General features: G+C 45.0%; 5 protein-coding genes across 5 annotated transcripts; 3 read left to right on the top strand and 2 right to left on the bottom strand.

The window, feature by feature from the left end:
* Positions 1-208: 208 nt before the first annotated feature.
* Positions 209-8,424, bottom strand: V865_002909 (uncharacterized protein; the record flags this gene model as incomplete). Its single annotated transcript, XM_066226708.1, has 11 exons — positions 209-339; positions 420-508; positions 584-1,091; positions 1,160-1,330; positions 1,394-3,027; positions 3,090-3,543; positions 3,598-3,656; positions 3,712-3,878; positions 3,949-6,163; positions 6,229-7,109; positions 7,171-8,424. The coding sequence occupies 11 exons, from the start codon at positions 8,422-8,424 to the stop codon at positions 209-211; spliced, it is 7,563 nt and encodes a 2,520-aa protein (XP_066082805.1).
* Positions 8,425-8,919: 495 nt separating this feature from the next.
* On the top strand, positions 8,920-11,522 carry V865_002908 (uncharacterized protein; the record flags this gene model as incomplete). Its single annotated transcript, XM_066226707.1, has 10 exons — positions 8,920-8,943; positions 8,999-9,031; positions 9,107-9,192; positions 9,281-9,441; positions 9,498-9,544; positions 9,610-9,661; positions 9,717-9,777; positions 9,834-9,926; positions 9,990-10,148; positions 10,214-11,522. The coding sequence occupies 10 exons, from the start codon at positions 8,920-8,922 to the stop codon at positions 11,520-11,522; spliced, it is 2,025 nt and encodes a 674-aa protein (XP_066082804.1).
* Positions 11,523-12,226: 704 nt separating this feature from the next.
* Positions 12,227-16,210, top strand: V865_002907 (uncharacterized protein; the record flags this gene model as incomplete). The annotated part of the gene is made up of 13 exons (XM_066226706.1): positions 12,227-12,479; positions 12,548-13,002; positions 13,102-13,833; positions 13,911-14,758; positions 14,832-14,990; positions 15,052-15,117; positions 15,181-15,255; positions 15,322-15,338; positions 15,392-15,474; positions 15,550-15,638; positions 15,726-15,846; positions 15,958-16,043; positions 16,123-16,210. The coding sequence occupies 13 exons, from the start codon at positions 12,227-12,229 to the stop codon at positions 16,208-16,210; spliced, it is 3,072 nt and encodes a 1,023-aa protein (XP_066082803.1).
* A 166-nt stretch (positions 16,211-16,376) lies between these two features.
* Positions 16,377-17,713, bottom strand: V865_002906 (uncharacterized protein; the record flags this gene model as incomplete). Its single annotated transcript, XM_066226705.1, has 3 exons — positions 16,377-16,973; positions 17,036-17,191; positions 17,282-17,713. 3 exons carry the CDS (start codon positions 17,711-17,713, stop codon positions 16,377-16,379), a joined length of 1,185 nt encoding a protein of 394 aa, XP_066082802.1.
* A 413-nt stretch (positions 17,714-18,126) lies between these two features.
* Positions 18,127-23,932, top strand: V865_002905 (uncharacterized protein; the record flags this gene model as incomplete). Its single annotated transcript, XM_066226704.1, has 16 exons — positions 18,127-18,433; positions 18,492-19,531; positions 19,599-19,874; positions 20,039-20,107; positions 20,192-20,350; positions 20,494-20,930; positions 20,989-21,076; positions 21,136-21,723; positions 21,810-21,969; positions 22,027-22,144; positions 22,200-22,626; positions 22,703-22,983; positions 23,042-23,116; positions 23,182-23,228; positions 23,282-23,581; positions 23,658-23,932. 16 exons carry the CDS (start codon positions 18,127-18,129, stop codon positions 23,930-23,932), a joined length of 4,647 nt encoding a protein of 1,548 aa, XP_066082801.1.
* Positions 23,933-24,317: the final 385 nt, after the last annotated feature.

Raw genomic sequence — 24,317 nt, 5'->3', positions numbered from 1 at the left:
TCGATGCGAGAAATTGTACATCAGATAAAATGTGAAAGGACATTATCATTATTCATCATTTTTAGCACAACAGGGGTATTTTCTATGTATATACATATATGTACAAATAATTCTATATAGATATGAGTTAATCTCACAAAGCATTACTTGCATTTAATGTTTGAATGACCTGTACTTTGTGGCAAAGAATTTCGAAAACGTATCTTGATCAACTGTTGTTGTTTGTGATTGATTGCCCATCCTCTTCAATTGGGACTTCATCCAATCCCACCTTCGTCCATCTATCAGGAACAGAAGGGAAATAGAACCTTTCCATTGCAGTTCTGAAACGAAGTTTATCTGTTTACCCATCACACATCAGCTTTTTCCGACTCTCAACATTTGCATATTGCTGCGAAGATAAAGCTCAAAACACTTACATTGCTTGGGGGTGACGATTGTCGGTTCACCTTTACCTGCTCCACCTAGAAAAGCTGAATCTTTAACCCAAGATTCCAATTTCTTATCCCTACAACATCAAACAAGATGAATTAGCTTCAGATTACTACGGTCTACGGTTATCTGCAATGACAGCTGAACTTACCATGTAAAGGTCCTTATATAATCTACGATACCAACTACCAGTTCATGATTCTCCGAATCAACTCCAACTACGAGTGAATAATCCATAACGTTCAAATTGGATAGGAAGAGCGTATCGTTGAATAATGCCGTTCTGAGTATTCTTTTCGAGTGATCACGGAGATATAAAGGATGTTTATATACGATCTCCATCAGGTTTTCATCCAAAAGAACCTCATTGATCCGTCCGGTAGGTTGAATCAACCTATTTCTCGTACTTCCTTTCAGATCGTATATCTTGGAAAACCTTCGTTCATAGAATAGATTTTCCATGACCAAAACGTTCATCCGCATATATCGACCTGTGATCGCATTTCGATAACCAATCTTGAAGAAACCGTATATCTTGGCTAACACCGTTGGTCTCTGACCCTGGAAGGCTTTCCGAGTATATTCGAAATATGCAGGAGCGAATTTAGTTAAGGCATCCATTTCTAATCGAGATATCTCCTTGGCAATGAATCGGTCGTCTAATACGATAGCATTATATCAGCTAAACTTCTGCATCATGAAGGAGCAACGCGATTCATTAGCTTACCTTTAGTTTTCAAGAAGGCTGATCCGGATTTACCACCCGATGCGTCAAACTGAACACATCTAGCAAGTGACTCCACAAAACTATCCTCACATTGACAGGCAGAACGCAGTGCAGCGAATTGCTCAGCGAAGAAGATCCTGCAGAAGATCGTCGAAGCACCGGACTCAAAGTCTAATGTGAATAAATAGTATATCAGCACCTTTTTCACTCCAGAGATCATCAAAGCGGACTTGCCATATTTCAAGTGTGTTCCACCTTCTCTCCTTAGATCATTTTCATTATCCATAGCCTCATCCATCGAGACGATATCCCACGTAGACGCTCTATCATTCCCATGATGATGATCATCAGGCATGAAAGCTTCCGTTTTACCATTCCCACCTCCATTCTTAGATTGGTTGGCTTCTCTCATCTTATCCCTGTAAGTCTTCGAGCTGAGGGTAAAAGCGATGATACTCGTAGGTTCATTCTCTCGTATGATGACTCTTGAATCAGCGAATAAATGTTCAGATGCAGATAGAGGATATTCGAGAGGGGTGAAATCACCGGCCCTAAATGCCCATAGTCCAGTCAAGGTTTTGAGTATACTTGATCTTTCGACACCACCTGAACTTAATTCACTTTCCGACATCTGAGACATCTGCGACATCGTGGGATGTTGAGGTCCTTTGGGCAATTCGTCCGCGGTATCAATCGATAATTGTGGGGTTACCGGATGGCTAGGTAAGGGAGCACTAGTTTCGAAACTTGGTAACTCAATTTGTAATCTATCTGTAAAAGACATTTCAGATCTCGCATCACTCAAGATCGACTGAGTGGCTAATGAAACTCCCGATGCCGATATAGATATTTCATCAGTTTTCGTCTCTGCTTGTTCGGGGATAGACTCTGTAGACGGTGAAGCTAAAGGTTGGACAGGGATAGGTTCCAGTGGTTTTGTAGCTTTCACAGGTGAATTCTTCCTTGATCTGGATTTAGTTGGAGAAGACCGTCTACGTTGTTTAGGTTGGCCATCTTCATCTAGTTCCCCTGCTGATTCAGCACTATCATCACTACCCATTTCATCTTCTTCATTATCCGCTTCAGAAGAGTCCGTATCGAACTCGTCTCTGAAAGCATCTCGTAAATTATCGAAGACTTGTACTTTTGCTTTGGTCACTCCTACTGGTCTGGCTCGTTTACCTCGAACCATCGAAATACGCTTCTGACGCTCGCGTTCAGCTTCACGGGATAATCGATCGAAATGTCTGGCGATGGAGGTGACACGAGAAGAACTGGCAAGTGTACGTCGAGCAGCGGTACGAATGAGACTCGGGGATGTACGACCTGAAGATGGCTCAGGCGGTCGAGGGGATTTGCCTTTACCTGTCATACGAGGTTTGGTGTCTAAAGGCGGCGCACCCTGTGGCTGACCTGATGAAAGAGGTTCGGTACTTGATCTTTGAGGTCTTTCAGGTGAGACGCGAGCAGATCGAGGTGATCGAGGCGATAGCCTACCAGTGTACGATGGCGTTCTTGATCGTAGGCCAGGTCGAAGGTGTTCAGATGATGGTCCGGCAAGCGATTTGTTTCGACTGTAGGTCGAAGGGATACGAGAGGCATTGGTGGCATAACTTCGATCGCCATCCGAAAGCAGACCGCTGGGTTTATTCACTTCTCTGTATCGGACAGGAGGCTGCTCGGTTCTTCCTCTTCGTAAGCGTGGTCGTGTCCTAGGACTATGATCGCTATCCGAGGCCTCAGGATGAGGGCTTCTACGAGCTTTACGACGGACCGATGCTGAGGAACCAGGACGTTCAGGCTCTTCGACCGCTTCGTAGGGTTGCAGCTTGGTGACATCGTTGAACCGTTGGACAAGGTCGGCGATGCTACGAAGAGTGTTATCAGTTGAAATCATTCAGGAAAGGGGCGAGAGAAACAAGTAACTTACCTTGGAGCAGGTCTAGATCGACGAGGGAGGCGCGATATGAATTGATGCGTATCACTATCTAGACCACTTGATTCGGCCACCCTCAGTGGACTTCTTTCAGGCGAATCACGCCTGATGGCAGATATAGTAGAATCACTATCATAATCCCTCTCCCTACTTGGAGGCGGATGAGATAGGGGATTAGGTTCCTCACGAATGACTCCGCCGACGGGCGTGTTCGTATCACTATTGAGATCGAGGACAGATGGCGCGGCCGATAGACTGGCATTGTCGGTATCGGTCGATTCCAAGCCTGGTGTGACCGGCTCACTGGGTGCCGGTGTCGATTCAGAAGAGATATCCTCTTTGACTTCCTTTTCATCCGCTTCAGATACGGTCAAACTCGCCACATTCCGATCGAGTGAGTTGAAGACGTCTTGGTTGGCGAACAAACGCTTCAGATGAGTTGCGGTCACTACGGCACGCATCGTCAGTCAAGCTCAAAATGATATTTAAACAGGATACTCACTTCGTCTCAAGTCTTTTTCGGATGGCATGAATGATTTCTCGATTTCGGCGAAGTCGGAACTATTTCCCAATGTTAGAGAATACTTTGACCGGACATGACTTGGATATCACTCACTCCCATTGTACGACCTTGTCTTGTAGCGTTCTCAAGACAGTGTTCAAAGCCAAGACATCCGTCATCGGGGTCAACTTGTAAGTCCTGTTAAGGAGATTAACCATTTCTTCTCTATCCGCCACAGCTCGAGATAGCATATTTTCCAAAGCTGTTTTGAGTGATCCGATCTGGGTCCGAAATACCATATCAGCCTCGCCTGATACGTCATGGCTAGGAAGGAAGGGATGGTAGACATACTTTTTCAGGTGGACAAATATCCGTATCAAAGCTTCTCAATCTAAACAAAACCGAATCGAAGAAAGCTGCATTCTTATGCAAGGCACTTTCATATTCTTGATTTTTCAATATGACTTTAGTTTCAGCTTTGACCTGTAGGCTTATCGATGGTCTTAACGGTTCATATATATCTACAGGTTCGTTATGGATTCTTATCGCTAGATTCCTATGGGCGAAATATCGAATTTGATCTCTGAAAGCATCGTGGGGACAAGCGAATCCAGCTCGGGTCTCTGGAGGGTAAAAACAATGTTCTAGGTACGCTCCCCAGGACATTTTCCATGTTTCTTCTCTTAGTATCGTTGTGGGTGATGGCGTAGCGCATAGTCGGCAGTACGACCACGTGATTATTTGATCTTCATGTCCTGGCGATGGACAAGGGAATTGGTCCATAGCAATTTGTAATCGCCTTTCACCATGGACTAACAGATGGAAATGGAATAGCAATAATCTCTCGCATGTTTTGCTGGTGCATCTCTGGGCAGCATTGAGAGCCAATCCTTCAAGGAATTGTCCGAGTGTATGATCCCCCGCTTGATAGAAATTGATAGTCTGTAGAGCAGGTTCGACACAGGGTTTATCCGTACCTTCACAACCTAGTGAATAGAGATATACGATTCCCTGATAATCTTCAGCTCGAAGTGGATCGGTAAATCTACGGGTATACCACTGCCACAACTTGAGCTGTTCGAAGTGGTTATGTTCGATTTGAGCCAATGCGCTCTCACGAGCGACTTCTTCAGGTTTTCGTAACACTCGATAAGGATCGCGAGTGGCCTCTTTGATCGGAGCAGTTGGGACGGGTATCGCACTCATAGCTGTACTACTTGAAACTTCAGTTGTGGTCGATTCGGCATTAGCATCCACTGTTGTGGAAAGGGAGGTTGACGATGAATCTGATTCAGCGATAGGACCAGCTGATTTTGTCGGTTCTACGATCTTTGTTTCCTCCTGCAATATCTGAGCAGCCTCTTCATCATCAATACTTTGTCGTAAGTTCGCTAGCGCGCGATCGAGCTCTGCCATTTTCGCGAGCGTGGCTGGAGGGGGAAATCGTATAGCAGCAGAAGCTGAAAGGACGGTCGTCAGATAGGGCTGAAGGGATTGAGCGATTTGTTTGGTGGTCTGTAACGCTTCACGACGTTCTACCTGTTTATCGTCTTCATCATCGTCGTCATGAGCGGGTTTCGGTGTTATCGGTTCACCATCCTCGTCCACATCAGTTATTTGTATGATAGTGGCATTAGATTCCGACTTTTCATGGGAGACTGTTTCTTCCTCCTTGAGCACGTCTAGCAGTTCCTGGTATTCTATTGGTAATGGCGGATGAGGAGGGAATATATTGTGTTCATCGTTGTAAAGGATGATCTCGTTCTTGAGGTGGTAGACCACTAAAGCCATGAAATCGGTGACCACTTTGACCTTTCTTAGAGTCTCCAGATCCCCTCCTCGTAGTATGATAGTACATCCATATTCCCTATGCCCGCCTTCAAACCGCATCAAGGTCTTCCTTCTTCCCGGTATGAGTTCATGTTCGAACGACTGAATGCTAAATTCCGCACATCTTCCTAATCTAGGTTCCAGCGCCAGTCGATCCATGGAAGCCACCACATCAGCTTGGGTGCATCTTGCTACCTGGTGAATAGCCGACACTTTGACGCTTCTAGCAACAGCTATATTGGCTTCAAGCAGATACTCTAAGGCAATACGCGAAGCTGATGGCTGGACGAGGACAATATGTGGTCGGACATCTATAATACGCTTTGTCAATAATCGAAGATAATCCTTCTCTTGAGCAAGAATCGGATCTAATGACATGAACTGGTTTTCCACTCTGTGATAGTCCAGGGGAAAGGTAACAACCATGATTCGGGGATTGACCAATCGACGAGGCATGGCTTTATGAGCTACATTCTTGCTGATCACTATCCCATCCACATATTCAGAATCGCTAATCTTTCCTCCGGGGACTTTCTTGATTTTGACATAAGCTCGGACATCGATATCATCACCTGCTTTGACATTTGGTTGAAGATTGGTGGACACTTTTAGCAATAAATTGCTAAGCGTTCGATGCCATTGTTGAGGATGGGGTAAGTCTGCCCGAGCGATAGCTTGCTGAAGCATGAGGTGGAAATGGCTTAAGCTGGCTCCCGAAAGGAGCTCTGGCCTTTGTCTGATAAACGGATGTGTCAGCTTCATAGGTAGGAGTCATATACTCGAAATACACAGCTGACTTACGCAAATGAATGAGATCTAGCTCTCCATAAACCTTCTGACTTTTCAGAATCAAGCAGAGCTGTCAACCCACCTTGACTTGCTCTAGAGTTCAGTCTAGTCCGTAGACCTATCAAAGGCAAGTTGGAGTCTACTCTAGTAAGAGGCACTCTCGTTTCTAATCCACCATCAGTCGACATAGTATCGGTTCGGGGAAATTCCACTCTGGGAGGCAGAGGTAAAGCCGGTGGACCCATATTACCTTTCTTATTAACGGGTTCCGCTCTACTCTGAGTTCCACTTGCCAGTGCTTCTGGGCTACTAGGACTCGACTGCGGTTGAGAGGCATCTTGTTCGTTATGTACTCCATCTTCTGGGATATGATCGCTTTTCTGTTCATCCTCCATCGGTCTTCTGAACGGAGCTGCTGTTTGAGGTCGACTACTTGTCCATATATGCGCATCTTCCGAATCGGAAAGTTGAGATCCTCCGCCCATCTCAAGAGGGGTATATGGTCTATCCAGATCATTCTCCCCTCCCCATCTAGTCGGGACCGAACTTTCATCAATTGCAGTGAGAGATTCGTTAGGATGACTCGTGAATAGTTGACTGGCGGCGAAAGGTGATTTGGCATAAGGTACTTCAGGTGATATCGCTGCGTCCAAGAATGCTCGATCGGATATACTTGGAAATCGATGGACAGATGTTGATACGGAATTGATTGATCTTCTATCGTCTTCATCATCGTCTCTATATTCTTCCATGATCTTCAGACAGAGGTTGCACACTCTAACTGCACCTTCTTGGCCGAACCTTCTGGCTCCGATGATATTGGATGCGCATCGAGAGCAGAATATCTGACCGCATATACGACAATGGTGTTTTCTTCGCCATGCTGTGAATACCTAGTAATCTCACTCGCTGATTAGCAAATATCTTTATAAAGCTGGATGATATAGTACTTACCGATTTACAATCGTAACATTCTTTACAGGCATCATCACTCATCCAATAATGTTTACTCAACCCTTCACCTCTTATCCTCCTTATGATTTTCGAAACGGAATTCTGCTTCTTTACAAAACCACCTAAACTCCTGATGGATCTCGTATCATCCTGATTCAGCGGAAATCCAGGAACGTAATTGAAATTCGTTGATAATTCCGCATTGGCAGCTAACATAGTTGATATTGATAGTGAACTTGGTGAGTCGGGGAGAGTAGCTATAGAGCTTCTGCGGACCCTTTGGACGGGGTTGGACAAGGAGTTAACATGAACATGATGATGTAGTGGCGTCACTGATCTTGAGGAGGGCACGCCACCATGAGAGGGATTATGATGATGAGATGAACGATGTCGATTAATATTGTATCCCGGACCAGCAGGAAACGGCGTAGTCACTTCAGGTGTCTGTGGTCTTTTGCTACTGGGCCCAGACCCAGAGGCAGAAGCTGAAGCTTGTACGGTTGTCGTCACACTGGTGACGGGTGAGATTGTTACCTGAGCAGGAGCAGCTAGAGAAGGTTTCCATTGTCTTTCATTGGGAGCTTGTATTCTTCGATTTGTAGGTGCTTGAGAGTGCGATGAAGATAGTATAGACGGAGATTGGACTGAAGAGGTAGCACTTCCTACCGAATTCACCGTGCTGAGTGGTGGTCGAAGGGATTTGCTAGGTACTTTCCTTGGAGAAGTAGCTTGAATGTTGACTGGACGAGAGATCTCCACTGATGGAGTCACAGTGGTAGCACTGGACAGAGGTTGAATTGAAGTACAAGGGCCAGATGACTGTCTTCTATCATTCGTACTTTGAACGGGAACACTACTCTGATTCTGATCTTGTATTCTAGCAGTAGCTGCCAGAGCAGCTTGTTGGGCACCTTTTCTGACTGCTTCTGCTATAGCTTGAGCCTCAGTCTGATAGGGTTTAGGTCTGAATTCGGTTTCTGGTTTGCTTGAATTTTCCACGGGTGATCCTCTGTCTTTACTACTATTCGCACCGGCGCTACTACCTCCTCCTCCAGGCGTTGGATTAGTCGAGGACGAGGATGAAGTAAAAGTCTGCTTGACTTTGGATAGCAAGGTGGGTAAGATCCCTTGTTCGGGTTCATCTTCGAACGGATTTGGGAAAGTAGTGAGTCCGACTGAAGGGGATGGTTTGGTACTGGATGAAGCGGATGGTACGACCAGGCTGGAGGTGTCGATCTGAAGGGAAGAAGACATGTTGCGGCCTGATGCGTGGTAGCTTCCTCCCCTCTTCTTGTCTAGGGTCGTTCAGTACGTCGCTATATCGTACGAGTCATGTTGAGCGGTATGGAAGGTGTCTATGCAATGACTGGAATGTGTCAATGAGGAAAATCGCAATACATCCATCATTGATTCGTCATGACGAGCCAAGATATATAGCTTATTATCCCCTTCGACGCGTTGTAATGGGATAAGGAACAGGAATGCATTGCATTAGGGATGCTTTGTAATGTTGATTAGGAACAGTCGTAGTCGGTCGTCAAGGAACGGTCCCCGTTACCCGTTACGTACTGTGAGCTTGAGCTGTCATGCAACGATGAAATCATGACACCACCTTTGTTCTCCTTTGACAACATCCATCGACACCTCTCACCTCATTCGTTCACGGACAGTATACTGTTCCGACCACTTACAGAGTGCGATAGCTGTGATAGTAGATCTATCGCTAGGTGTCCACACATATCGACAAAAATGCAACGAAAAGCGCTCAAACAGGTATGTCCACCTTACCTCTGGTCAGCATGCCGCTGACTCGAGTCTCATTCCGTAGTTGGGCAAGGTAACGCAATGGACCAATGAGAAGGTATGTAACAGTCTTGTGTCTCCATCATTTCCAATTGGGATGGAGTAGGACTGACCTACATCTTGATGTCCACAGGTGTTCTCAGGAGAGAAGACCAACCTCTCTTCTGAATTTACAGAGTTCGAGAAGGAGATTGATGTCAGGAGAATAGGGATTGAGCGGTCAGTCTTAATTGAGCGACACAATCTCAGTTATGATTTTGATTTCATGAAATGATCAGAGCTGATGCTGCCGTGTTATGATTCGCAGCTTACACGCAACATCACAACCATTCTACAACCAATTAACAAAAGTCAAACCCACTGCTGATCCCTACCCACCGCCCGGGTCAGGCAAAGACAAGATAACTTATACCGAAGCTCTGGGTCTGGTCATGATTGATTATGGAGATGAGATAGGTGAAGAATACGGTGAGCCATTGTGTGACTATGGAAGTGGCAGGAATGTAGCTTACTTTGGATGATAGGTGATGGATTATCGAAATACGGTAGAGCTAGGTGTAGACTCGCTGCTGTAAGCTTGTGACTGCATATTATCTCAAAAGAAAGATGGCTTATGACCATCGGTCTGATGTATAGGCTCAAGAGGATTTCAGTGCTAGGCTGGGTGATGGTTATATCGCTGGAATGGGTACGTTTTTAGCTAATATGGGCTCAGACTTTTTAAAGCTGATGAATTATTTTAGAAACTGCATTGGCAGCGGTGAACGAGTATAAAGCTCTAAGGAAAAAGTTGGACTCTAGAAGGCGAGCTCGAGATTTTCCTTTTACTGGTACAGAGCTGATCTGATTATCCTCAACAGGCTCGCTTTAGACGCGGCGATATCCAAAGCGCAAAATAGCAAGAAAGATTCAGCGGCACTAGAGGAAGATGTTAACATTGCTAAGGCTAGATTGTGGGTTTTTCACCTCACCACTCCAAGGGCAAAGTAGCTGACTGAGGGAGCACACGTACGTAGCGAAGAGATAGAAGAAGAGACTCAACAAAGAATGATTGGCATACAAGAGACTGAAGAACAGCAGATTATTGGTCTTAAAGATCTTTTAGAAGCTGAATTGGAATATCATAGTAAATGCCATGATATATTGAAAGATCTTTACAACAATTGGGGCGGAAAGTAAGCTTTCATTTATATCTCCAGTCACAATGGCGAAGCAAGCTCATCAGACGCTACATATATAGTGGTAGTCGATCAATAACCACTCGTGCCAGGTCCAATACGGCTACCTCCTCTCGATCGCTCGGACGAACAGCAGTCACCCGATCACATACCTCTCGACATGGGTTACCGCAATCATCCGATGACGAAGGAGCCGTCACAACGAACAGATCCAGATCGCATAGTAATGCTTCTTCGAACGGTAAATCCAAGGAGAAGAAATCGATGTTGCCCTCATTCGGTTCATTCGGTCGGAAATCAGGTCTTTCAGCCGTTGCGTCATCCTCGCACAAGAAGAAATCATCGTACAGTAAAGACAAATTCAATGATTCTAGAGCTGCGTTGAATTCTGAAGAAGACGAAGATTATGAGGAAGAACCACCAACAAGATCGATATCTCAACTTTCCACTTCCAGCTCCTTCTACAATACTCCTCAACCACCCGCAATGAGACGAGCGTTGACTTCTCCGCCGAAATATACCGATCCCAACGCTCAATATGTCAAAGCGCTATATGACTATCATGGTAATGCGTCGGATGAACTGGATTTGACGATTGGACAGGTGATAGAAGTGAAGACCAAGGTATCGGATGATTGGTGGATTGGCGAATGTGATGGTAGATCAGGGTTATTCCCTAAATCATACACCGAAGATTATACACCTTCACCTCAAACTGCCGTACCTCCCCCAATGCCGACCAGACGAATGCTACCGCCTGACAGCTCTTCAGGTCAGAGAAGCATACCTCCTCCCCCCGCTTCATCTACTATTTCCAACAAACGAAACAACTTGCCGCCTTCGCCAGTGATGGGTTTTACAGAGAGTGAATCGGAATTGGAATCCGATGCATATGGATTTTCAGATGCTGAACATAATCAAACTGCTTCTTTGGCTGCTGAGGCTCATCCAGTTGCCGTAGCGAGGGAAAGATCAAATACGATTGGCAAAAAGGGACCTCCCCCGCCACCGCCACAATCTAGAAGATCAGCGTCTTCGAATAATCTACTGAGTATCGGTGCTACTTCCCCCTCAGCTCATTTGACACCACCTCCACCGATATTCGGTAGACAGAGATCTGGTACAGCCACTTCTGCAAGTACAAAGATATCTTCACCCTTTGCTGGATCAGAGGACGACGAGGATCTTCATGATCATGATCACGACCATAACACTTCGGTCTCAAATGGGTTATCCTCAATGCACATCTCTCCGCAAGCTTCACATGGTGAGGTCAGCGCAGGACAATGTGGGATTTGTGGGTGTGAGGATTTCACCCAAAATGTATTCAAGAGCAAAGGTACTTGCTCGACTTGTTTCCACGCTCATTAGACAAAAACATGCCAAAAGGTACATGCAGGACTAAGAGTTGAAGCATTGGTAGATTGTAGATAGTAGATTCGCACACACGATAGGATTGGACTTGGTATACAATACATGGTAAAGATGAAAGTTTGGAAGGGGAGTATCACTGTGTTATATACATGTATTGGGATGGTAAAGCTGTACATATAGGAATTCTGCTGCGATATACATGCATATCACCTCGTTCCTTATCACTGCTTATTGGCATTAGTCATAAAGATTAGTGTCGATTACAAACCTGTTTGGCAGGTCGATTAGAAATCACAGTAGATCTGATTAGAATGATTCAGGGAATACTATAAAGCGTCGATCACCTACTAACCTGGATTTCATGGTCATGTTTTAAGACGTGCGAAGTGAGATGGATATCGTAAACAATCTCACCGCAAAAGTGGTCCCACCTTATTCGACCTACATATCTCTTATTCACTCGTGAGATCACCATAGACTGTTAGATCGATAGATCTGTAGAGGGTTTCTAGATCGTTTCTGTCATTTCCGAAGGATGTGTTTGTGAGAACCGAAAAGAGAAGAAGCAAGTCAAGGGAAGAGTGACCAAACAGACCGGCCAACATTACATTCCGGTTCATTAAGCTCAAGATCATATACTGGACTTGATCATACAAGTACCTAACCATCAAGTGGATACACCGTGGATCATGATTGTCTCAATGCTACTTTCCCACTTACTGCTCATCGCTTCAGCTCAAGCACAACAATGTTCAAACTTCGGTAGCTCCCTCGACTCGAGTTGTCTCTGTCCACCAGGCTTCAACGTCCCTTCGTCTCAATGTGATCTTCCGGTCTGCGGAGGCAACTTGTATAACCCTGTTAACGCTGCTCCGGGCGGTACAGGGGGTTTTGGAAATGTCTCTGCGGGCGGATGTGGGTGCGAGGATGGATGGACAGGACCAGGATGTTCTGGTTAGTCGAATCTAGCGTATATCAAATTGTAAAGTTGCTGACTGATCTGACCTGCATCTTGGAATTAGTATGCACATCCTCGTCATCATGTACTTCTTCACTCACAAGATACCTCAATTCATCCAACTCGCTCTCATCTTCCACTTCAGCACTCAGCAATACACTGACATGCTCGACCATCCCCGTTGTCTATTCCGCGTCCCAATTATCCTGCTCAGTGATCCAATCTACCCTCCAAGCGTTATTCCCTGGCTCATCAACTGCGACTATCACCCGATCTCTCAATTCGTCACTCTCACCTGGAGGGCAAGATACGTTGACTCAAGCTGGGTTGTTGCATGATAATGGACAGGTTCAGATGCAATTATGGTATGAAGGCGTTGAGCAATTCTATTGTCAAGCCACAGGTTGTACTCAGAATGTAGTTCAAGGTCAATCAGGGAGTGGGAATGGGTCGACATGGACTTGTCCAGAGATGGAATGTAAATGTAGAGAGAATACCCTGTTCTGCGGTGGTGGGACAGTGAGTGATATCTCTTATTCACGTCGTTTTTCACTCTGCATCTGATTATCACCTCCATACCCGATCACCATAAGATAAACATGCTGACATATCTCACAGTCACCCTCTCAGAACCTCACTGGGGCCATTAATACCCTCGCCGGACCATTGACGATAGACTGTTTCGCCTCGAACACATGCAACTTTAAACAATCCTTCCTCGTCGCTTTATTCGGTACCAACGGACTCGAGCTTTCTTCATGCTCGTTTGGTGAATGTGTCCAACAATACGTCATTGACCAAGCGCTAGGTGTTACCTCAACTGCAGCATCAGGTGATGGTCTGAGCGGAGGAGTGATAGCTGGGTTGGCGGTGGTCGGAGCGATCCTCCTAGCAATTATAGGAATCATCATCTGGGGATTCATCATGCGAAGAAAAGCAAGGAGGGATATGAATGCTAATGGAAGTATAAGGAAATCAGGTGGAGTAGGAATAGAGTGGAAGAATGTTGGATATACGATCAAGAATCCCTCGTACACTTCGAGATGGTTTGAGAACCTGTACAGCTTCTTAAAAGGTTCAGGTAAAAGATCAAATAGTAACACCGAAGTTGAAAAGGCTACTTCTTCCCGCCATACAGACGATGATCAAGGAAAGAGTGTATTAGTTGGATCGTCAGGTAGTATACCTCCTGGAGGATTCGCTTGCATCTTGGGACCTAGTGGGGCTGGTAAATCTACGTTGGTAGATATATTAGCTGGGAAGAGGAAAGAGGGGATAGCCAAGGGAAGTGTAGGTTTCACGCAAGAGGATGGAAGAGGAGGCCGAGTGAGAGTTGGATATGTTGATCAGGTGAGTTGAAGCTGATAAACAACTACGTACTTCAATGAGTGTTATCGCAGCTGATGGTCTTTTTTTTTTGTGTCCAGGCGGACATCCTCTCGCCTACTTCTACCGTCCTAGAAACACTCGTCTTCGCCGCTCAACTTCGATTACCTGAATCTATCCCATCGTCAAGCAAGATCGAGCGAGCTCAGACGGTTCTTTCTCAATTACATCTGGATCATATAGCCAATACTCGAATCGGCTCATCTGAATATCGAGGTATATCAGGAGGAGAAGCCAGAAGAGTCTCGATAGGAATTGAGTTAGTGTCTTCACCTGATATATTGGTACTTGACGAACCTACCTCGGGCTTAGATTCTGTATCTGCATCAAGATTAGTTAGACTGTTAAAGACTTTGGCGCAAAGTGGTACGACCATCATCGCATCCATACATCAACCTAGTTCAGCATTATATCAAGCTTTCGATCAAGTTATACTATTGAGTAGAGGAAATCAACTGTATTCTGGTAGAGGTGGTATCTCCGCGAAGGAGTACTTTGAGAAAAAAGGATATAGATGTCCTGAAGGGTATAATATCGCTGATTATCTATTGGAAATTGCAAGTTCTGAAAATAACATTCCTCCTCAACATAATGGTGAGATTGAAAGAGATTCCAGTGGCGAAACTTCCTACACAAGCATCGAGCAGGATGGTATTGCGAATCAAGATCAGGCCAGTGAATCCCCCCTGAACGAGAAAACAATCACATACCCACCGAGCCCTCGATCAAACGTCATGCTGTCTTCAAGGGATGATAATGCTACAGCGACTTTGGAAAGTCAAAGTACGATCAAACAGAGTTGGTGGAGATGGCCCAAATCACATTGCGCGACTACGTTCTTGACTCAGGTGGAGATTCTAAGTGGAAGAGAATGGCGAAATCTAAAAAGGTGAGTGAAAAATCGATCCAATTGTCTCAACGACCACTTGAAATGCTGATACCTCATATGAATGATACCGTAGAGACAAAACGCTTCTGATCGCTCATATCTTCTTCTCGTGCCTTGTTGGTATCTTCGCTGGAGGGTTGTACTACAAAGTAGGAATCACCATCGCAGGATTTCAAAATAGGATAGGAAGTTTGTTCTTCCTTGGATCGTTGATTGCCTTCTCCAGTCTGAGGTGAGTGGGCTCTACCATTTGACAAGGTTTCGAACTGATGAAATTTGAATGTGGATGACAGTGCTCTATACAATCTCATAGAGGTTAGAGGACTATTTTTGAGAGAAAGAGCAGGGGAGTTCTATTCGTACGTCCCAGCTTACCCTGCCAATGAAATGCTTGGATCAGCTGATGGGAGATGAATATCTAGACCTCAAGCATGGTTATTGACCAGAGTCCTATTTGACGTGATACCCTTGAGGTTGATTCCTACGATTCTAGTTAGGTAGGTCAATAGTAAAAACATAAAAAATTCTCCAAATTCGGCTGACTTCCTAACATTGATCGATAGCATAATCGTCTACTTCAGTGAGTAATTCTAGTGAAATTGCCCTGCGGTATGCTGACTGCAAGCCTTTCAGTGGTCGGACTATCTCACGACGCAGCTCGATTCTTCAAATTCCTCCTGATCATCGTAGAGTTTTCAATGGGAATGACACTATTCGTAAGTCCACTGGAATGCGACTCATGTTACATAGCCCTATCAGATTTGATAGCTAATCGTCGTATCTTTCATCAGAACTTCCTTCTTGCCTGTCTATTCAGGAATGGAGGAGTAGCTATCCTCTTAAGTTCGCTATGCAATTTGTTCTTAATGACTTATGCGGGGTGAGTCAACATCAGCTTCCGAATCGAGTACTACTATCGTTTTCCTGGATGAACAAGCTGACTGGTGTATTTACTTGTGATCTACAGATTCTTCGTAAATATATCGCAGATCCCACCTGTGTTGAGATGGTTAAGGTACTTCTCAACTTTGGGATATACTTTAGAGGCTTTGAGTGTGAATGAGGTAGGAAGTGGGTTGCAGATAGTTGTAAGTATAAATCTGTTCGATCTTCTCCCTATCTGACGACATTACCCATATCGAAGATTGTTAATAAGGACAAGGATTATTCGCTAATTTTGACAATGGAATGTACTTTAGGATTCACTCAATGGGGTAAGAGTCGAAATTGGAGCTACGATAATTATGCAAACCCTATTCGGGTTTGGTATGAATAATTATTATAGGTGAGTTATCTATATTTACACATGGTATTTTAACAGTTTAGTTCAGGCTGATTGATTCTCTTCTCTTGGCCATCTACAGAGACGTATTGGTCCTGTTCGCTTTCATAGCTGGTTTCGCAATAAGTTTGGTATTCGTTGTCGTGTACATACTCAGAGAACGGCGGTAATGACGGGTGTTCATTTGGCTGTACAATTTCGATATTTTTGGACAATCTTTTTGTATATAAGATTTATAATGGATTGGTAGCGAATGCGATTATCTATATACATGCGGATTGTACTTGTATGATCTACATACGGTCTATGATGTTGATCAGATATACACTTAGAACCTTATGCTATCATCTTATTCACCGAGTCTATCCCATCTTTATCCAAACCTCTATCTTCTCTCTGTTGAGCATTCAATCCATTCCAGATACCTTTAAACTGTCCTCTTTCGTCGTCATTCAATCCACTAGTCTTCAGAGCATTTATCAGACTCTTTAAACTGTTCTCTTCAAATTCTAGATTATCCTCATTGACATCCTTGAGCTGATCAAGCGACTCCTTAAATATGCCAGATCTGCTGAGGCCATCTATCAAACCTTCTTCTTTCACTGTGTTACTCTTGGTGAGTTCCTCGATGACATTTCGTACCTCATTGGGTAATTCTTTTTGATCATATTTATCATTTGCTTGGAGTACCAACGTAGATACCAAGAATGATACCTTCTTTCTAACATTTTTATCGGAATCTTTTAACCCTTTTAACAGTACTTCATACCCCGTTACCGTGACATTTTCGTGCTTCTGAGATAGAGCTTGGGAAGCTAATGGCCAGTGTTTCAACGATGCGGATAGGGCGTAGATTGCTTTTGACCTGACGGCGGGTGAAGAGGAGGTGAGGTATGACTGGAGTATTAATGGGAAAGCAGAATGTATATATAGCTAAAAGAAATAGAATTATCAGTAAGAGTAAAGACGAGCTAATATTTCAGACGCAGACTCACAGCAGCTTGAGCTTTGATATTGTTCTGTACGGCTGTACCTATTATCCATAATGCGTTTGACACAATCTCATCTTCGGGGGATGATAGTAGATTTAAGAGTGGTTGCCAGAGTTTGAGGATTGGCATGTTATTGGCATTATCTATCAGTTCGATCAACTTATAAATCATAAGAAAACGAAATCAGCATTAAGATCTATTGTTAATTCTATATAACGAGAAGAACGTGCGATGTAACTACGAACTTACCATTTCAAAATCATCCAGTGCTTCTACCCTCTCCTCCAGGGGGTTCTTCTCATCAACTGCAAAAGCCATTTTCTCCTTCATCGTTATCGAGTCGCTCTTACCCAATATTAAATCTAGCATCTCCGTCGTAAGATCATTCCTCTTAGGTGTAGTGCTGGGCAAAGGGAACGTCTGAGATGGTATTTCCCCCGTAGGAGTTCCTGGACCAGGTGTCGAAGCGGGTGATAAATCTGCAGGAGCTAGATCTGAAGGATGAAGAGCTGATGTACCGCTGTGGGTGGCTGAGGAAGGAGGGTTGTATCGGATTGTCAGACCTCCCTCGGAGGAAGATACCTGCTGGGTTCCTTCTGCCGCTGTCTGTTGGCCATCTTGCGAGGAAGGGAGAGTGGAATTGGCGATTGACCATCGAAGGAGTTCGTTCAAGTCTGGCATTTTGGGTTTTGGGTTGTACTCTGTGTGTTTGTTAAGTGAAGGGTGCGATGTCGTCTGTAGGATGTAATCAAGTACTACCAAATGTATAATATCAATCTATCATCTATCTCTTTCATGGGATGAATCGTGTCGATCATCTCAGAAATTTACAGAACTGGGTGGCAAATACCAGAATCATTCTCAGGTCGGAATCAAAACCATGTGATATCCACGAGGTTTTTTGGGCGTCTCTTTGTTACGTAACTTTTTTAAAATAGGTTAGGTCATGGATCAATCCTGGCCAGTAGGAGATGAATGATGATGAAGGAGGCCATGATGATCACATCCTATACAAGGTGAACCAACAGGTATCCAAAACAACAATACCCGATCGATCAAAGTGAAGGCCTCACCATCAGTCACACCTCATCAAAATGGCAGACCCACCATCGCCAGGGGTATCTAACACTGCGTTGCCGTCTGCAATCTCCCAATCACGTCCCACGGCTCCAGACACTTTTCACCCTGTACCTGTACCGAAAGACCAGAAGAATGTCGTAGGGGGTATACCTGCCCCGCTACAGCATCAGAAAGATGCAGGTCCATCTACATATGATTATACGGAGAACGCACCTGATGCGGTGGTACAGGCTGTAGCGATCGAAAGAGAACGGGAGAGGAAGGAAGGTCCGCAGGAGATGATGGTTGGAAGTTGGACGAGTTGGGCTGGTGGTGAGAATGGTCAGTGTCGTCTTATGCAATTCAAAAATGCGCATGTACTGACGATCATTGAATGTAGATGGCGGTATCACACCTTCTTCGATTACCCGTACGCACATGAGACCAGGGTCAAGACGTGCTTCCATAGCATCTAGACAATCGTTCACGCAAGATCGACCCTCTGGTCAATTTCGCCGGCAGACTGGCTCACAAGTGGACTTACTTCAGTCTCCGAGCTCTGGAGTCTTCGCCATCGATTCGGAAGACGAGGATCACGGGGCAGGTCAAAGGATGGGAAGGTCATATAGTAAACGATCAACGCGGCGACATAGTAGAGCTCAATCAAATCAAGTTGCCGCTCCCTCAAGTGGATATTTCTCTTATAGACCTGATGATCATGTTCAAGCGCAGTCTCCAGCCGCTATGGACGACGATTATGAGCCATCACCGGCCAGTCCAATGATGAGTCCCGCACGACCTTCCACCACCTTGGGTAGAATCGCATCGTACATTGGATTCTCAAGGAACGAGGTAGAAGATGAGGAAGCAGCATTACAGGATGGACATAGAAGATCATATTCTCATTCCAGATCCCGACGAGGGTCTGGATCGGAAATTTCCAGTCGAAGACACAGGACAAGATCTAGATCACCTTCGACAAGTGAAGAAGATGACTGGTATGGCGATGAAGATGACGCGGACTCATATATGTCCGAAAGAGATCCCGAAGAAGGATACACATCGTCTCTGGCGGATGATACTTCCTTACCGCCCCAATCAAGACCTACCTCACCCAATATGCCTTTAGTGCCCTCAGCAACAGACGGTATTTTCGGTGAACCGAATGCAAGACCATACGACATGGCCGAACCTAAAGATTTCGTCAGTGTTGCTGTGCCATCCAGGCAAACTGTTGTCCTACCCGACGAAGATCTATCAATAAGATTCACATGTTACAGAACAGATCCGTTCAGGAATGCTATTTGGTGGTTTGGATGTATTGTCACTTTTGGTGCTCTAGGATTATTGGGTCGATGGATCCCTAGTATATGGGTCAAGTTTTTGGGTAAAGAAACGGCTTTTGATGAAGCGAAAGAAGGAACTTGGCTTGTTGTCGAGGTGAGTAAATCGATCAGCTGACGCGCGTTCCCATGTCGACGCTGATCTGTCATTATCCCTAATTTAGACTCCATATGGCGATCTACATGTGATACCCTTGCAGATCATTCCTTATCCATACCCACTATCGACTGTCTTCCCTCACCACGCTGCAACTGCCCCACCTACCGCCGGATCATCTACAGCGCCGTCTCTTCGAGGTCACAATGGCTCACCCAATCCCAATCACACGTCCAACGGTCATTCTGCTGGTGGTGGAGTGGGAGGAGTGCCCTCAGCAACAGACGGTATTTTCGGTGAACCGAATGCAAGACCATACGACATGGCCGAACCTAAAGATTTCGTCAGTGTTGCTGTGCCATCCAGGCAAACTGTTGTCCTACCCGACGAAGATCTATCAATAAGATTCACATGTTACAGAACAGATCCGTTCAGGAATGCTATTTGGTGGTTTGGATGTATTGTCACTTTTGGTGCTCTAGGATTATTGGGTCGATGGATCCCTAGTATATGGGTCAAGTTTTGGGTAAAGAAACGGCTTTTGATGCGAAAGAAGGAACTTGGCTTGTTGTCGAGGTGAGTAAATCGATCAGCTGACGCGCGTTCCCATGTCGACGCTGATCTGTCATTATCTAATTTAGACTCCATATGGCGATCTAGACGATACCCTTGCAGATCATTCCTTATCCATACCCACTATCGACTGTCTACCACGCTGCAACTGCCCCACCTACCGCCGGATCATCTACAGCGCCGTCTCTTCGAGGTCACAATGGCTCACCCAATCCCAATCACACGTCCAACGGTCATTCTGCTTTGGTCGAAACAAAACGATCTCCTGCTACCCGATCGAACTTTGGTCGAAACAAAACGAACCATCGATTCCATAAGGAGTCTCGCATCAGGTCCTCCACCCGTTCTATCCAAATCGCTTCCATCGTTCTATTCGACTACTACTACAGATATTGGTGGATGGTGAATGGGTGGTTATGGATTGTGCCAAGCTCGTCCCTGGAGATATATTCGACGCTTCCGATGCCAACTTGCCTGTCTTCCCTTGTGATGCTGTATTACTCTCTGGCGATGCGATCGTCAACGAATCGATGTTGACTGGAGAATCAGTACCGGTCAGTAAGATACCTGTGAAAGATGAAAACCTACGATCGATGTCAAAGGAAACGAAACAAGGATCTTCGGAGATCGATGGGGATCTGGCCAAACATTACTTGTTCTCTGGAACCAAGATCATAAGAGTTAGAGCTGGAGCTAGACCACCCTGGGCACCAAAGTCGGAAGAACCAGTGGCATTGGCTATGGTGACTAGAACTGGGTTCAACACTACTAAAGGTGCTTTAGTAAGATCGATGTTGTTCCCTAAACCGATGGGTTTCAAGTTCTAGTGAGTAGCTGTTCGATTAACATTCCGGAATCGTAAAGATAGCTAATAAGCATTTAAGTCGTGATTCTATGAATTTCATTGGTGTTTTGACTATCATTGCTGGATTGGGATTTGCTGTCTCCGCTGTTCAATTCATCCGAATCGGAGTAAGTTAGCAGACTTTTCATCTGCGTTCGATACGAAGCTGACAACACCCAATCCTTAGATTCATTGGCATACTATCGCCCTTCGAGCTCTAGACCTGATTACCATTGTCGTCCCACCTGCATTACCCGCAACACTCACCATCGGTACCACGTTCGCTATCGAACGATTGAGGAAAAGCGGTATCTTCTGTATATCACCCAACCGAGTCAATATTGGCGGTAAGATCAACGTGGTATGTTTCGACAAGACTGGTACCTTGACAGAAGACGGATTAGACGTATTGGGAGTCCGTACGATTGATAGACAAGATCAAAGGTTTTCCGAATTACATTCCGAGATTCAAGATGTACCGATCGAAGGTGGAATCAACGGTAAAACGCCTTTGTTATATGCTTTGGCCACATGTCATGCGCTCAAATTGATCGATGGTGAAGTCATTGGTGATCCACTGGATATCAAGATGTTCGAATATACCGGCTGGACATTGGACGAGGGTCAATCAAGACCTATACCTAACAAGGCTACTTCCACCTCGGCGAGCGGATCAGGATCGGGAACAAAACCTCAAAGTCTCATTCAGACTGTTGTGAGACCACCCGGGACGGATAGATGGAAGATGGAAGATGCTTTGAAATCTGGTAGCAAGGTGAGTGCATAACCTCCGTTACGTTGTGTTCGTCTCCCACTTACACACGCAACGAAATTGACGATCAACTTGAAATCACGTTTTAGCACGCCCACTTCCTCGAACTCGGTGTCATTCGGACTTATGATTTCGTTTCGGCCTTACGAAGGATGAGTGTCATCGTCAAGAGGCTAAAATCAAATAGTATGGAAGTCTATGTGAAGGGCGCACCGGAAGTCATGCCTGATATCTGTGATCCTTCCACATGTGAGCGAACTCGTATGGCGAATATCCTGATGACACAGAGCTGACAAACCATACCAGTCCCGCTTGATTACGATGATATGCTTTCTTACTATACTCGAAATGGTTTCCGAGTAATTGCTATCGCCGGTAAATCCATCGAGGGTTTGACTTGGCTCAAAGCCCAAAGGATGAGACGGTGAGCTTTTTCAATGCATGTTGCTATTCGTCAGCTAATTAAGTCATTTTCTTAGTGAGGTGGCCGAATCCGATCTTCAGTTCCTTGGATTCATCGTATTCGAGAACAAGCTCAAACCCAATACAGCGCCGAACATCCACACATTGCGTGCAGCTCATCTGGCATGTCGAATGGTGACAGGAGATAATGTCCGAACGGCAATTTCAGTCGCGAGAGAATGTGGTATGGTATCTCACTCGGCCAGCGTGTACATACCGACTTTCATACCTGGTACCGGTACCTGCGAGGGCGCTCAATTAGACTGGTCATCTGTCGATGATGAACGTCATAAATTGGATGAATATACTTTGAAACCCATGGTCACTCAGATGGGAGTCACGTTGGATGGTCAAGATCCAGAAAGTCACGATTATCAATTGGCTTTGACGGGTGATGTGTTCAAGTGGATGTTGGAGTATGCCGAACTGGAAACTATGGAGAGGGTGAGTCCCATCTACCAACTTGTTCACTGTGCTTTTCTATACGGCTTCTCGAGCTGATCACTGCGTTATTCGGTAGATGCTCGTCAAAGGAGTCATCTTCGCTCGAATGTCGCCTGACGAAAAGGCAGAACTCGTCGAACGATTACAGGCATTAGGATATACCGTAGCATTCTGTGGAGACGGTGCGAACGATTGTGGTGCTCTTAAAGCTGCAGATGTCGGAGTATCATTAAGTGAGGCCGAAGCCAGTGTAGCTGCTCCGTTCACCTCGAGGATACCTGATATTGGATGTATGGTCGAGATCATCAAAGAAGGTAGAGCGGCATTGGTCACTAGTTTCAGTTGTTTCAAGTATATGTGAGTGATATCAGCTTGATTGTACATGACGTAGCTGATTTGTTTTACTGTCATATAGGGCTCTCTACTCGATGATCCAGTTCACAACGGTCACATTACTTTATTCGTTTGCGTCGAGTTTGGGGGATTTCCAGTATGTTCAGCTTGATTGTTACTCCCCAAATAAGTCGTGATAGCTCATCTCTATTTTATCTATAGATTCTTATACATTGACCTATTCGTCATTATCCCTATTGCCGTAGCCAGTACGTGTAGCTGTTTTAAGCGTAGGGACACTCCAGCTGACTTTTGCTCCTAGTGGGACGAACCCTCCCATACCCCAAGATCCACCCAAAACGTCCCACGGCCAGCCTTGTCTCACGAAAAGTTCTTATCAGCATCATCGGTCAGATCGTGCTCAACTCCGCAGTACAGATATTCGTATTTGTATGGGTTAGGAAACAATCTTGGTACACTCCCCCTGATACGAATGTCGACAAACTCGAGACATTCAATTATGAGAACTCGGCGTTGTTCTTGGTATCTTGTTTCCAATATATCTTAGTTGCTGGAGTATTCAGTGTTGGACCTCCATACAGGAAACCTCTGTACACGAACCGTGAGTCCACTTTCTGATCAGTTGCCTCTAACTCCATCAACATGAAAGCCAAGCTGATCTTGGAAATACTTTATAGCATCACTTGTCATCTGTCTACTGGGTCTTGGGGCATTCTCAACTTATGTTCTCCTATCGCCTGCTCAGCCAATTGCACTGATATTGGATATCATCAAACTTCCCTTGGAATTCAAATTCGAACTGTTACTCATAGCAGCTATCAACATTGCAGCTGCGTTTGGATTTGAGAGGTTCGGTGAGAAACCTATTAGTAGATTGCTGGTCGCTATCAAACGGTGGAGATTTAAGAAGAGGGGTAGAGGATATAGAGCTGTTGAGAGGGAAGTTAGGTAGGCAATACCTGTGAGGTTCTTACTTTATATACATATTTGCATAATCTGATACTGTAGATGGGATGGGATTGACTGTATTCTACTTGACTAATGCTTTGATTGGATATTTAATGACTGTATGCAAACTCGGATTTTATGTTTGTGCGACTGTCAGTACCTTGTGGCGCAGGACCGATGACCATCATGGTACATGATGTAGCAATCTATACTTTAATCAGCGATCGAAAGCATCTTCATTGGTGGACGGTGGTAGTATGTCTTCATGTACTATGAAGGACATCCTTTATCAAGGGGAAGATTAACAACCCCTTAAAGGTAGGTCACTGTAATCTGGTAGATGTTCCTTTCATATTGCTTTGCTCAAAGCAGAATGGCATGAGCAATGG

Source organism: Kwoniella europaea, chromosome 1 (assembly GCF_036810445.1).
Source record: "Kwoniella europaea PYCC6329 chromosome 1, complete sequence".
Taxonomy (NCBI): Eukaryota; Fungi; Basidiomycota; class Tremellomycetes; order Tremellales; family Cryptococcaceae; genus Kwoniella; species Kwoniella europaea.
This window is presented reverse-complemented; position numbering and strand designations above follow the sequence as displayed.